The sequence below is a fragment of the Lissotriton helveticus genome, chromosome 1_1 (assembly GCF_964261635.1).
Source record: "Lissotriton helveticus chromosome 1_1, aLisHel1.1, whole genome shotgun sequence".
Lineage (NCBI taxonomy): Eukaryota > Metazoa > Chordata > Amphibia > Caudata > Salamandridae > Lissotriton > Lissotriton helveticus.
In genome coordinates, this window is record NC_136057.1 from 1,477,986,178 (window position 1) to 1,478,001,805 (window position 15,628).

General features: G+C 49.3%; 1 protein-coding gene across 1 annotated transcript in view; it reads right to left on the reverse strand.

Annotated features, from left to right (window-relative positions):
• Positions 1-15,628, reverse strand: part of SARNP (SAP domain containing ribonucleoprotein) — a 738,339-nt gene that overhangs the window by 29,784 nt on the left and 692,927 nt on the right. Inside the window, exon 9 of the mRNA XM_078686447.1 lies at positions 12,155-12,238. Coding sequence (XP_078542573.1) covers positions 12,155-12,238 — 84 coding nt within the window. The remainder of the gene's footprint in view (positions 1-12,154; positions 12,239-15,628) is intronic.

A 15,628-nucleotide genomic window follows, 5' to 3' on the forward strand; every position in this document is an offset into this window, starting at 1 on the left:
ACAGAGCCCCCCACACACAGAGCCCCCCACACACAGAGCCCCCCACACACAGAGCCCCCCACACACAGAGCCCCCCACACACAGAGCCCCCCACACACAGAGCCCCCCACACACAGAGCCCCCCACACAAAGCCCCCCGCAGCCCCCCACACAAAGAGCCCCCCACACACAAAGAGCCCCCCACCCACACAGAGCCCCCCACCCACACAGAGCCCCCCACCCACACAGAGCCCCCCACACCCACAGAGCCCCCCCACACCCACAGAGCCCCCCCACACACACAGCCCCCCACACACTGCCCCTCACACACACACTCCCCCCACACACAGAGCCCCCCCCACACACAGAGCCCCCGCAGCCCCCCCCACACAGAGCCCCCCCACCCACACAGAGCCCCCCCCACCCACAGAGCCCCCCCACCCACAGAGCCCCCCCACACACAGAGCCCCCCCCACACACAGAGCCCCCCCACCCACACAGAGCCCCCCACACACAGCCCCCCACACAGAGCCCCCCCACACACAGAGCCCCCCCCACACACAGAGCCCCCCCCACACACAGAGCCCCCCCCACACACAGAGCCCCTAAACACAGAGCCCCCCCACACACACAGAGCCCCCCCACATACACAGAGCCCCCCACACACACAGAGCCCCCCCCACACACAGAGCCCCCCCCACACACAGAGCCCCCCACACACACAGAGCCCCCCACACACACAGAGCCCCCCACACACACAGAGCCCCCCACACACAGAGCCCCCCACACACACAGAGCCCCCCACACACACAGAGCCCCCCACACACACAGAGCCCCACACACACACAGAGCCCCCCCACACACACAGAGCCCCCCCACACACAGAGCCCCCCCCATACACAGAGCCCCCCCCACACACACAGCCCCTCACACACACACAGCCCCTCACACACACACAGCCCCTCACACACACACAGCCCCTCACACACACACACAGCCCCTCACACACACACAGCCCCTCACACACACACAGCCCCTCACACACACACAGCCCCTCACACACACACAGCCCCTCACACACACACATCCCCTCACACAGCCCCCCACACACACAGAGCCCCCCACACACACAGAGCCCCCCACACACACAGAGCCCCCCACACACACAGCCCCCCACACACACAGCCCCCCACACACACAGAGCCCCCCCACACACACAGAGCCCCCCCACACACACAGAGCCCCCCCACACACACAGAGCCCCCCACACACACAGAGCCCCCCACACACACAGAGCCCCCCACAAACAGACCCACACACACACACAGCCCAACACACACACACAGCCTCACACACACACAGAGCCCCGCACACACACACACACACAGAGGACCGCCCCGCACACACACACACACACACACCCACACACAGGCATGCGGGCTGTCATGGTTCTCGAGGGCCTGCAGTGCCCCAAGTGCCCACGCCGGCCCAGCCTCCGTGCCCAGCTCCTCCTGCAGACCGCGGCTGGCCAGGGTGGCCGTGTCACATGTGACATCGCGCCCGGGATGCTGCGCCTCGCTCCAGCCTCTTTGTTTGCTGGGAAGGCCTGTTCCTGGAGGCAGCTGAACGGGTCACAACTCAGCTGCGCCTCCAGCCAACTAATTGATATGATGGCCCTTCACTTTACAAATGGCGCAGCCAATCAGTGATCTATGGCCCATCGGGCGATCTGCGTTAGGCGACCTCTCGCGCCTTGCGCGTCGTCCTCTTTTTAATGGGCATGAGTGGGATCAAGGAAGAAAGAGATCGGAGAGGCGTGTGTGTGCGCGCGCGTGCGTGCGGCATGCGTGAGTGCATGCTCACGTTCATACAGGTACAAGCGTGTGATGGATGTTGGTTTTGCTCATGCGTGACGTGTTCTAGTGGCATGACACATAAGCCAGTGTAGGTTGTACTCCCCGCACACAAGCGGTTTGCGGGACCACAGAGCACGTTACACTCAGTCCCTCGCGATCCCCACTGGCAGGGTTTACTTGTGGAAATCTCCTCGGCATTGGTCTCAGATGGCGATGCACGTGCACCCAGGGTACCCCGATCCTGCGAACCCTCCCTGAGAACCAATACATCCCTGGAGCTATAAATGTATGGTGGGAAGTGGACAGACGGACGTACGGATGGAATCGATCGATCGGGTGGGGGGATGGGGAGACGGTTGGACCGCGGTCAGACGGGTGGTTGGATAGACGGACAGGCAGGAGGGTGGATGGATGGGTTGTTTGATGGTTGGACAGCGGTCAGATGGATGGACGCACGCACTGATGCGTGGATGGATGGATGACTGGATACATGGATGGGTGGCGGAGATGGTCGGTGGGCAGGTAGATGGATCCTCGGACTGAGTGTGAATGGGCCGATGAGTCGATGGATGGACTCAATGGATGCAGGTTGGGTGGATTGGATGGATGGATTTGGGACAATGGACCGTCTGGTGAGGGTGGGTGACTAGTGCATGCTGGTGCTGCCGCCTTAAATGTGGACGGTTCCGACGGCTGCAGAATGACTGCGGCAAAAGCATGTCGCCCCGTGTGCTGCTGTCATAGCCCGGATTGTGATGAGGATCAGCGAGCTGTCAGACCAGTGACAGGGGATGCCGCCGAAATCTGCAGCCGCAGCCTGTCCGGGGGTCTCCTGCCACGGACAAGTAAGCTCCGGCAGGGACTCTCTAGTACGATGCATGGCGTGTCTACTGCCAGGGACACCCTTTTCCGGCTTGGCCTCTTCAGTGCGATGCTTCGGAGGTCGCATTTGAGAAGTGGTGTACTTTACCTGGAAATGAAGGTCGCACGAGGGTCACTGGAGCACTGTGGGGCACTGGCTCACGATCACACCCTCCAGCCGTCCCTGAGGGGTGAGGAGGGAGACGGCGAGGGAGGCTGTCACTGTCTCCGAGACTCCAGGTAACCTCAGCCCATGCCAGAGAGGAAGGACACCTGTGACTTTAGTCACCTCCACTCAGGCTAGAAAGGAAGGACAGCTGCCTTTTTGAAAAATAACGGTGAGGTGGAAGAGACTGGCAGCCAGCGTGGCAGTCCGCATTGGGCGGGAAGACGGGAGCCTGTTGTTGGCACTGTTTACCAGGCTCCCTGGTGTGCCCAGGCGGCGAGCTGCCTCTTCCCCCCCCTCAGCAATGTCGCCGACACACCGGTATCGCTTTCTTCACAGATGCCTTGCACAGCATTAGGGGTGAGAATCATGGCACAGGCTGGCAAAGCCCAGCGCCCAAACCCCTGCGTGTCGGGCGAGGGCATCTGCGTTCACCATAAGCGGGATACTGCCGCGGGGAGAAGTGTGATCGCTACACCATCTCCAATCTGACATCTGAGCCGCGCTCACCGTTGTAACGCGGGTCTGATCTGCTTGAATTCTCAGCTGAAGCGCAAAGGATTGGGCGAATATTCGAGTGGTCACAGCATGAACCTGTCCAACTTAAAAACATTTTGTTTAATAAATACGTTTGATCCTTCCACTGAGCTGAGCCTCTGTTGACGGTTAAGCATCGCTGCCCACTGACACCGCTTTTCACAACTGACACTGGGACACATCGAGGCTGGGAGAACTTGTCTTGAGATCGGTGCAGATCTGGTGAACTTCGAGTGCAGTGTCTGCTGCGGCACCGGGACCACCAGCTGGCTTGTGACATGCAGAGATTGGCACGCATATCTTGCTCATATTGGTTCATGAGCCTCAAGCTGCGCGTCAGATGCCATTTCCTCAGATTTGGTAACGTGTCTTTTCAGTGCATGGGGGTTTTGCCTGTGTGCCCGAGGTGGCTCTTCACACAAATGCAGTTTTTACGATCCCAGTAATTGCTTTTGTGCTGAAAAGAAATCCTGTTTCACGCGCACCATACTCTGGGAAGACTGCGCAGGGACACCTGCAAGACGCTGCACTGCTTCCTCCCGCCCGGGGGAAGCGGAAATGGAGCCCGCAAGGCTCCTCTCTTGTCTCGGCCGGCCCCGCCTACCGTCCATTTTTAGAATACAAAGCCCCTGGTGGGGTGGGCACCCGCTAGGGGTATGAGAATGGCACTAAAGTCCCTGATGGGGTGGGCACTCTTTTAGCCCCGTCCTTTTCAGGCGGTTTCAGCATGACTTACTGCTGCAGCAAAAGGTTCCTTATCTTCTTTATGGTGCCATCTGGACCCATAAAGAAGATAAGAAACCTTTTACGCCAGCAGGAAGTCAAGGAACCCAATCTAAAAAGGACGGGATAAAAGAGAAAGAAGAATGTCACTAGGATCTCTTCTCCAATGGCTGGCCCCCGTTTGGGAAAGAGGGGCGGGGTTTAACCCTCGCTAGTGAAGTACACTCTAAAACATAAAATCTCGCCAGCTCGACTGCGCATGTGCGCAGTACACCACGCGAGACCTAAAAATGGTTCAATGGCTTCAGCCAAGTATTCTTTGAAGACAGGGTCCAGCAATGAGTAAGGTGGAAACCGCCAAGTAAATGGCGGAACAGTCTTCCTGGGGATATTAAGTACCAGTAAAAGAGGAGAAAGATCCGACAGTGTACGAGGGAGTATCAAGCATTCCCGAATTTGTCCCATGAGAGGCGAAGAAATCAACCAGTAATCTATACGAGTGTGCAAATTATGATAAGCAGAGTAATGAGTGTGTCCTCCTCTATCCGGACATCTTGCTCGCCTTACATCGCAAGGATCCATGCCTAGCATAGCGCTCTCAAGTGCTCTGGCCGCCGGGGAAGGTCTTCTCGCCGGCCCCCCGATCTGTCCAGATTTGGATTCCTGACTAGATTAAAATCTCCCCCCCCCCAAAAGATAACGCGCCTACGGATACTTATAGACAGTGCTAGCAAGGATATTGTAAAACTCTGGGCAATCGAAATTGGGGCCATAGACATTAACTACAATGAGATCAACTCACTTCCCTTGACACCTGGAGATCACAAATCGGCCATCTCTGTCTGAGTCCAATTGGACCATTGTGAAAGCTGACCTGGGATTAGCCCATGTCAGCACCCCTCTGGCATGTGTGGTGAGACCTGAAATGGTGAAAATGCCCAACAGCCCTCTACTACGCAACAATGTTCTATTCAATGGTAGAAGTGTCTCCTGTAAAATATTCATATACACTCGCACTCCTATTGATTCCAATTGTAAGTTGTAGCGTGCGTCAGGGTGTGCTCTCCGTAGAGTACTTCCGTAGAATCTCAATGAAGCGTGCCCCTTAATTGGGTAACGGCCCCTGGTCACTGCAATGTCTCGTCCTGGGGTTGCAAGTTTGTTCAAATAAAACTTTAACACTTCATTTTCATTCATGAATATGCAATTTATTGTATTCCATTCAAGAGTTGTAATTCACTCTAACGTTCATTTCTTAGTGCAATCCTATATCCATAATAGTAACCACGTCCAATGCATTTTGGCTATAACTTAGCCTTCATCAGGGAGCTTTAATCTGTAAACGAATAGATGCTGTAAATACAAGGGGACTATGCCAAACAAAGTGTTGGTCTCCTGTGACTTATATCTGAACCATGTGGATCATGCGTCCATGTCCGTGCGTGTGAGTGAAAGATGCAAGAAACTATCCCAAGAAAATAGAAGGAATCGCTGATGTGTAATACAGGTGAGTAATCTTTAGAATCAAATCAAACTGGGGGTTTAATCTAAAGTGCAATGTGCTCTGGTGAATCAAGATGCAGGCATAACATCGGAATTGGTGAAAATCAACAGTATCTTAAGAATACAAAAAAATATTTTCTGTGTGTATTGCCGGTTTTATAACAAAAAGTGCGAAAAGTACTGCGTTATGTAAGCCTAAAGCGGCAAACCGATCCAGAGTGTCTTACCGGTTTTAAAAAAGATTAAGGTCATAACGTGCACCGTTTATCGTGCCTCGAAAGCAAATAAATATACTTACAAGGAAAACGACCCGACGCGTCCTTTGGTTACAACAAACTTCCTGTTGCCATCGCAATGGTGGACGGACTGTTTAGGACAGTGCAATAAATCATGGGGGCCATTTTGAAATGTGCAAATCGGCGCGTGCAGTGTATTTGAGTCCATCATTGCTGTCTCGCATACACTTTTATGTAGTCCTTTTTCTTAGTTCCATACACTGCACTCGCCGGTGTAGACCGGTGATTCTGAGGTTACAGCGACGAGAACGAGCTTCCAAGTCCTCCGTTTTATCTTGGAGAACTCGCAGGACTCTCCCCAATTGCTTATGTTCTGTGTCCAATGTAGTATGTGCTTATTCTACCGCCGTTAGCCTCCGCTCTGACATGTCTAAGCGTTCAGCATGTTTGCCTAAGCACTCCACCATTCTGTCCATCTGGAAGGAGAGGGCGTCCATCTTCGTGACCAGGGCGGTGATTCAGCTTTGCAAGCTTTTTTCAATGGCCACTAACACGGAGGTGGTCTGAAACCTATCAGCTCCATCCGTGGAGGCATCATGCGATTTCGACCGCTTCTGCTTGATTGAGAGCTTGGGCTGAGCTCCGTCTACTCTACCCATGTTGATTCTCAGTAGGTCCTTCCAGACAGGGCTCCCCACACATCAGCCCTGAAGTTCCGCACTCCAGATGTCAACCGGGGATCAAGGGCACTATCAACTGCACCAATCCTCGCCTCTGAGCAGGCTTCCTATGGAGCGATATCCCCCACGGAGTGATACTAGTGTCATATGCCCCTTTGCTTGAGCCAGCCGTTAGATCCTTACTTTAGTGTACAGGGTAGCTCCCTGACCAGGTGTGGCTAGCAACGTGCAATCAGGCCAGGCAACCGCCGACAGCCAATAGTTCTACCCCACCTATACGGGTCTTCTCTGCATCTTTTTCCAGGCTGCTCAGCTTAACATATCAGTGTCTCTAGTTACTGTCCCACGTGTGGCTAAGAGTGACTTCAAAGCCCCGCTCAAAGGGGCCGAGGGAATGAGTGGCGGAAAAACTTTGTCTCTCCTGAGGTGCGCTTCACTTCTTCAGCCTCGCCTCACAGATGCAGTACGCGCTCGCAGGTGCTGCTGTCTCAAAGCTGCCAAAACCACTGCGACCCCTCTGTGCCAAGCTCCTCTGTCTGCACTCTGCATGAATCTCTTTGTTAGGGGTCCCCCCAGTCTTCCCTTACTCTGGCTCGGCTCCCTTACTCTGGCTCGGCTCCCACAGGCTTCATACACACCCTCACAACATGGCAGCTATGAACGCGATGCTCACTCGCGCAACAAAATGGTGGCCCCAGGGGGTAGAAAGCCTTTCAGCCGCTCGGGCACGTTTCTGGATCTGTTCAGGGCTCCAAACGCAGGCCTCTCACCCCGTGAGCTCAGCACACACGCCCAGACACCAGGGTAGGTGAATCGTCTGCTCGATGTTGCATGTGCGCACAGTTTAATTTCTTTAGTCGGAAATCAGTCGGCCGGCCCCGGGCGTCTGCTCGTCCTTCCACCACTCACCACACTACTTCCGGCACATCGATTGCTCCCCGGGGGCGTCGCGCCGACTCCAGGCTCGAAGGGGCTGCGAGCCAAGCAGTGTTCTCCAGTGCGAGAGGTGCCGATCCGCCTACCGGTTTCCTAGCAACTTGCAGTAGACCAGCTTCCGCCACTCTATCCCACTATAGCTCGGGGATCCAGGCCCAGTGGGGCGGGCTACGTCTAGGCTACGCAGCTCCTCTTTACATGGTCATTGAGGAACCGGAATTAGATTGCTGAGCTCCTGGCGTGTTCCGATACACAGGCCTCAGTGATTTAAGCTTAGAGCGCCGTGAGACTGTCGGATAATTGACGGATAAAGCTGCGATGTCACGGAGCTAAAGGCTCAAGCGGCCATCTTGGTAGCAAGCAAGCTCTGTTCCCCTTCTCTCCTCTTCTAAGAGCAGGACATGTTGGGTGAGCATGGACACCTCACCAAGCTCTTCTACACTGTATACCCTTGGAGATCATGAGCAGCTTTGATCCTATGCTGACAGTCCCCAGGTGGTCTTAGAGCCCGGACACAAAAAGCGAGGGGTCTTAACTCCTCAAACAAACGCAAGCAAGCGTGGAGCTAGCTTACAGAACTGAACCCTGACATCGTATTTTAAGAAGAGGTTCTAACTGAAAGTAGACCACTTCTGCAAGTGCCATTCACGTTATCCCGACCAATTCTGGGTGTCAACTTCTACCAAGCTGACTGGGGATGTGATCCTATACAAACTGCATGTGGGAAGTTTGCCTATCTGTGACTGGTGATTCAGAAGGCAAATTCCTTAAGGTCACTGCCCGAAAGGGTAACGTCTCTCGTGATGATTAACATGTATGCCATTGACACCTTCCAAGATGCATTCCTGTGTGCCACACAAATAGCAACCAAGTGATGCCAAAAGGAACATTATAGCAGGAGCTTAAATTCAATTTAGTATGGGGCATTGATAAAAATGTCAACACTTAGTAAGTTACGGGGCAATGTCAGCTCTGCAATAAAAAAAAACCACACACACAAGAATAGCCGATCAGGCCTCCTGGACGCTTGGCGATATATCCACCCAGACTCAAAAGACTATTAATTCGACTCACATGCCCACTCTTCCTGCTCCCTCATCAATTACATTCTCATAATGCACTCTCTCCTTGCCACTCTGGAAGCCGCCTCTATATCCGATATCTCAATCTCAGACCAGGCTCATCTGGAACTCACCTGGCAGGGAGGCCAGAGCTCCCCTTGACATTCCACACCTTGCCGTTTAAATCCACACACACTGAGAGGACCCCGGTGAACAGGGAAGTAATCCTAGAGGCCATAAACTACTTTCACCCACAACTCCACCCCAGATGTCTTCGCACACATAGCCTGGGATGCCTTTAAAACCACTATCTGGGGAGCTATCAGTCATTGAAAGAACACAAGACGAGAGGAAAGACTTGTAGAACATTCTTGAACAATGGAGACTTAAAAAACTCAGAGACCCTGGACAAACAAAAACCTTCTAGGTCCCTCAAGAGAAAGATAGCTGTGGCTAGAGGCCAGCAAACTCCACAGAACCAATTGAGGGGAACACACCTTCCTAGCAACAGGCAAACGCCTTTACTATAAGAGGGACAAAGTAGGCACTCTAGTTGCCCGCAGAGTAAGCATACGACAGGCACAAACTCACATCTCACAGGTCAAAACAGAGATGGGTAATTGGGAACTCAAAGGAAAAGACAAACAGGAGGCCTTCTGTGCATTCTATCAGTCCCTTTATACACAAGGCACAGAGGACCCTGACCATATGTGTCACTTTCTTGACCATTGTGATTAGGCACCGATTTCACCTAACAGTAAGGATATCCTTGAAGGCTTTATTGACGTAGCAGAGCTGCAACTAGCCATCAAAGCTATGCCAGCTGGCTAAACTCCATGCCCAGGCGGCCTTCCACTACATTTTACTGCATGCCCAGCTGCTGTCCCTTTATAACTCCTTTATCTCAACCACTGGCCTAATCACCTCCATGAGTGAGGCGAAAATAACCCTGATCGCCAAACCAGACAAAGACCCAATAGAATGCATGTCAGAGACTTATCACCCTCTTAAATGCAGACACAAACATCTACACATAAAATACTGGCTATGCATGTGTGGTCTATTGAACCGAGACCAGGTGAGATTTGTCCGCAATGTTAGGGTGCTGGCAACATCTGCTGATAAGCTTATCTGCTCAAAAAAGCACACAGATGCAACATACCAGCATAAATTATTTCATTTGACGCAGAGAAAACTTTTGACCGGGTGAGCTGAGCCTTAGTCTCAGAGGTTCTCCGTAAACTACAGTTAAAACAAGGTATGATAGAGAAAATGTTGGCAGCCTATACCAACCTTACTTTATACATAAAAAGGGTAGACCCAATGGTACTGGGACCTGGGTGAATACTAGTACAATCTAGAGTGGCCCCAGTAACTGAATACTAACTAGACATATAACACGTAAATATCTAAATAGCAAAACTCATCACCAAGAATAGTATGCAGGCAAATGTTATTCAATCACAATGCCAGACAATTGAATAATACACATAAATGTCACAGAACGCAATTTTCATATATATACAAATGGTGCCCGACAGGACAGAGATAAGGAAGGGGTAAGTGAATTGGGTGAGGATACGTGATCGTGTGAGAAAGCATGGAAAAAGGGGTGTAATCATATGCCAAATTCTCAATAAATCAGGCTTTCAAGAGGTTAAGCCAAGGGTACATTAGTTATCTATGTAGGTAATCAATAGCTATACCACACAAGTGAAACAGTAAATATTATCTCTGTTGTTTTCAAGGGTTAGCTTTAAGAGAAAGAAAAGTCGACGTTTCGACCCCACAGTTGTGACGTAGGTTGATGAACACCTTACACCGGGGTCTTCATCAGGACCGTCATGACATGTGGGCACCAAAATCCTGCAATGAGGACTCAATGAAGATAAGTGGGCCAGGGAGGCCTCCTATATGAAGAGTGCGACGGTCTTCGGTGATGGTAAAGAAGAACTATGCAAGCGGTGCTGGAGTCGCTACTCGCTGAATCATCCAATGTATGATCGAGGGATAGTTCTTCTTTACCATCACCGAAGACCGATACTGTATCTCATCTTGTTCAGGTATTAATTACTGAAATTCGACATTGTCTGCACAGATGCAACTAATTTAGATTTTTTTTCACAGAAGGGACACGCTGTTTTGTCCGCGTTGTGTGCTGCTGTCGCACTCTTCATATAGGAGCCCTCCCTGGCCCACTTATCTTCATTGAGTCCTCATTGCAGGATTTTGGTGTCTTTTTTCTCTGTCCTGTCGGACACCATTTGTATATATATGAAAACTGTGTTCTGTGACATGTATGTGTATTATTCAATTGTCTGGTATTGTGATTAAATAACATTTGCCTGCATACTATTCTTGTTGATGAGTTTTGCTATTTAGATACTTATGTGTTATATGTCTAGTTAGTATTCAGTTACTGGGGCCACTCTAGATTGTACTATACCAACCTTACAGCAGTGATTAGGGTGAACAGGCAGCACACAGCACCCATCACTCTGGCACGGGGAATGAGACAGGGGTGTCCTTTGTCACCCTCGCCTCTTCACCCTCATGGTCAAATCTCTGTAAATAAAGATTCAACAAGGAGGTGCGATAGCAGGCATTATGTTTGGAGATCATACAAACGAGATTAACCTCTTTGCAAACTATGTCCTCCTTACACTGACCAACTTCGCAGAATCTCTCGCATCCCTACATCCTGTCTTAGAAGAGTTTGAGATCGTATCAAGCTACAAGGTTAATGTTTGAAAATCTCACATGCTCAACATTAGGATACCCTAGGCTGACCTCCCGCTTCATGGAGGCGACCTCCTTCCACTGGCCCAAAACTTTTATTCTATATTTGGGACTCAACATCACGCGATACCTAGCGGGTAGGCCAAAGGTCAAGAAAGTACCACTCCATAAAAATATACTGAACTATGTGCACCAGTAGAGGCCACTATATCTGTTGTGGCTAGGGTGCATTAACGTCGCAAACATGAATATCCTCCCTCCCCAGAGCTCTGTACCTATTCAAGACTCTACAGACTACCATACCGACCCACGACTTCGCTCACTTGCAGAAAAGCAAACGCACATTCTTTTGCCAGGGAAGAAAATGTGTATCTCCAATAAAATCCTAATGCTCACAAGGGAGGTTTGGCATGCCCCAACCTCCTTGAATACTACTGGGAAGCCCATCTCCATTATATATTTAAATGGGTGGTGCATAGAACAAAAGCCACTAGCTACAACACATGGATCAGGCGGCAGCTTGTGACGCTCTCTGGGACTTTGCATTAAAAATCCTTTTACGGCAATCCACAGGATGAGATCAACACCTCACATGCACTGTGGAATTAATCCCTCCGGGGGCAGACATGCTCTTCTATTCTACAAGATGTAAACTGAAATGAAGGAACAAAAGCTACAGATGACGTGTGGAGGATGACTGGTCTCATTTATTTTTCAAGTAGAGATTTTGATTAGAAGTCAACCTTTAATACTATCCTCGAGGGCCGCTGTAGAATGTTAGGATAAGGACAAAGGTCACACAGACAGATGGAAGGGTACTGCCGGCTCCTTCGATGGGGTACCAGGACGCCAAGAAATCACGAGACACTGTCCTTACCTCTGTGTCTTCTGTGGAGGCTGCTGAACTGGTAAGGATACCAAAACGTTCCTTCCTCTTCTTCAATTTCTCGTCATCCTCGACCTGAGAGAAAGAAAGACACAGGCATTAGTCTCATCCACCTGCAATAGTTCTACTTCTTGGAGAGTTTGCGTACACTTCTTGCTGAGAAGCTAATGCTGGAACAGCTGTAAAAAGCACAGGGCAAAATCTGCCAACATTATATGAAGCAAGAACATTTGTCCCAAGACTGCTACCACCAAGAGACAGAAAACCAATCCATATCATCATCATAATTCCTTAATTTCGGTTCAATAGAAAAATAAAAGGAAAACGGTAAAAACATTTAAAAGAAGTACAATAAAAACATGCACTTTTTTTTAATTCCTAGCAAATACAAAACTGGTTTAGGAATTAAAGTCCAACAATACAAATCTCATATTTTAAAGACAGAATAAAAATTAATAACAATTAATAAAAAGGAAGCATCCCAAGCTGATAAGATTTGCAAAAATGTCGAGTAAAATCCTCAAGGAAAAAAAGTTATAATAATTTAAGTGAGACATCAATGAAAAGAGGATTCGAAGTATATCATAAGTACATTTGAGCTACACAGGATGGTAAGTGTGCAAAGGCTGGCCCTGCTGTTTTGAAAATAGATTCAACCTAATGTACCATATTGTCAACAGATATCTCCGAACAATATCCTCTTCTGCCTAAATGGTTATTATAGCGGATCATCTTATTTCTTTGCTAGAAACATGGTTTATTTATGTTATTTATTTATATAGCACACATGAAAACTTCTCTACGGGATTGACTGCAGTAAATAATTAATCCACAATAAATTGAGGAAACCAGAATAAGATTGAGGTAGGATATTTTTTTTCTTAGGAACAAGAAGACCTATATGTTTTTCTGGAAGTTGAGCTGAGTACAAATCTGTCTAATATCAAGGAATTCCAAAGGTGAGGGCCTAAAAGGGAGAACCTCTAGACATCTTACCACCTCAGGACCACACAAGGTACAACCAACTGGAAATTATTAGATTGCAGGGTCCAAGTAGAACTACAGTGGGTAATGTTTTCCCGTAGGTAAACTGAGCCACACCTAAAAGACATTCGTAGACCATGACCAGTATTTTTAAAACAATTTGCTTGCCTATTAGCAGTCAATGCAATTCTTTCAACTCTACAGTGATGCTGTCCGCATTCTTACATTTCAGGTGAGCTACGGCATTTTGCACCCTTTGCAGCCAGTCAGCCAACCACTTAGTTAGCCCTACACGTGTCTGACAAGACCACTTACAATCCATCTGTAAATTATCTGGTCGATAAATGGAAGGAAATTGCTAAGCTGTGTCAAGTGGAGGAAGCATACACACATAAAAGGTTGTTTGATCAATCTATGAAAGCTTCTCAATAGGAAATTTGAGTGGAGGAACAAAGGAGTCATGTCAAAGTAGTAAGTAAATGGGATTACAGACCCTCGTCTTAGCTATACATACACCTGTTGTACCATGGACACATTTACAAGGAGAATAGTATTTACCAGTAACTCCAGGTCTCCATGTTGCATCTTCCAGTCAGGGAATATTTGGAATAGCATGTTTACGTAGCAGTGTACATGTACACATCTTTAGCACTTAAAACATCCAAAGCCTACATGCAGTATATCAAAATCATTCTGAGACAAACTCTGACCAATAAGGTGGAAAGACCCAGAACTCAACTCTTTACCCTATTGGTTCAAGTGATTGGGTTTGCATTTGGTGTCAGGAGGAAATGAAGCTACAATCTCATGAATAGATTGCATATGAATCTACAAAATATGACAATGCTGGACAACCGCAGTAATACGTAATTAACCTTTTTCTGCTACAATGTAGTCACACATCTAACCTGTGATTACCAAAGCAGCATCGAAGCAGAAACGTTAAAGGCCCACCTGTCAAACTCTAGCTTAAGCCCTGGACTGGATGCCGAGACAGCAAGTTTTAATCAGCATGTGGGCGAAATCACAAATTTCAGCACTACAAATGCCCTTGTGGGGCACACCAGTGAACACTGCTGCCATAGCGCCATAACTATTTGTGTGTCTCTGACCTTTACACAGCAGAAACCAATGCAAGCTGTGATCCAGTGAGTGATGCCTTGTTTTAAAATAGGACCTCCCCTGTGAGAACTTCTGATAGTAACGAAGAGCCAATCAGTCTTGCTGAAGTCCTTTGTCCTTTCGCTGTAAAATTACAGACAGTGCTTCACATCTACTACTTTCAGGGCCTCATCTGCATAAGAGAGAAGATGAAAGTTGGTAGGTGCACCTTCTCGTTGAATCTTCTCATTCAGGTGAAAAGATAAAGGTACTTAAAGAAAGGAGGATTAGTGACAAGCATCTCTTCGTCCATGCTCCCCTTTTAATTGGATGGCTGCTCAGAGAATTGGATCCCACCAATATGTCTGGCAATGGTTACTACAATGAAAAAAGCAGTTTTCACACCACTCCATACATGGAGTGGTGTGGCTCACTGGTTAGAGGCGGCAGACCCGGAAGCAGAGGACAGCCCGGGACCAGGGTTCAATACCCAACGCGGCAGGGTCGTGGACCAGGGTCAGCGGACTCGATAATTCTTGCCTTGGTGCCTACTCTAACCAGGGATCACACTCGGCAACTCTGGGCATTAGCTTGCCTCATCTCCACAACAGCCCCCCACAAACACCGGGGATGCCTGGTTTCACCTTGGAGATACCCAGTAGGGACCATCTCACAGGGAAAGCCAGGACGGGTTCCCCAGCGGTCTACAGCGCGGAGATACCCCATGTGGGGCGATTCATGCGCTTTACAAGACATCATTACATTACATTGATGCCTTGTGGATTGGTTTGAAGGGGCCCTTCTCCCATGCCGGCGAGCATTAGAGTTCATAAATGCGGTTACGAACCCAATGGACAACGACAACTGAATGCTAAGCTTTCAGGAGTAGCAGGAAATAACTTACATTGGGTCCAACACAACCAAATGCAACAGGGGGTGACTTCATGCAGGAGCATCCTACAGAGAAAATGGGGACGATACAATAGGATCTGAGGAAATAGGCATTCACTTTGAACTGGATTGGCCTGTCCACCAGTAGATTCCAAAATGTTGTGAATCATATCGGTCTAACCTCCCATGGTGCTATTAGGATGAGTTTTAATGGCTCCTATTTCAGTTTCTGCAGTACCCTCACACTAAAGGGAGCTGGTAGAAAATTGTATGCAGGAATCACTGACCATGGAACAAAAAGTGCTTCCATGTGTGCCCGGGGCACCAACACACGTTGGAGAAGAACAAACATTTGAGGTTCTCTGATGCTGCAGAGATCTACTGAGGTGTGCCAGATCTCCAGAACAGCACCTTCCCACTTGTGCTAGTTGGCATTTTGCCTACAGATATTAGGTGTTGCCAAAATATTCCGTAATATGCCCCATATCT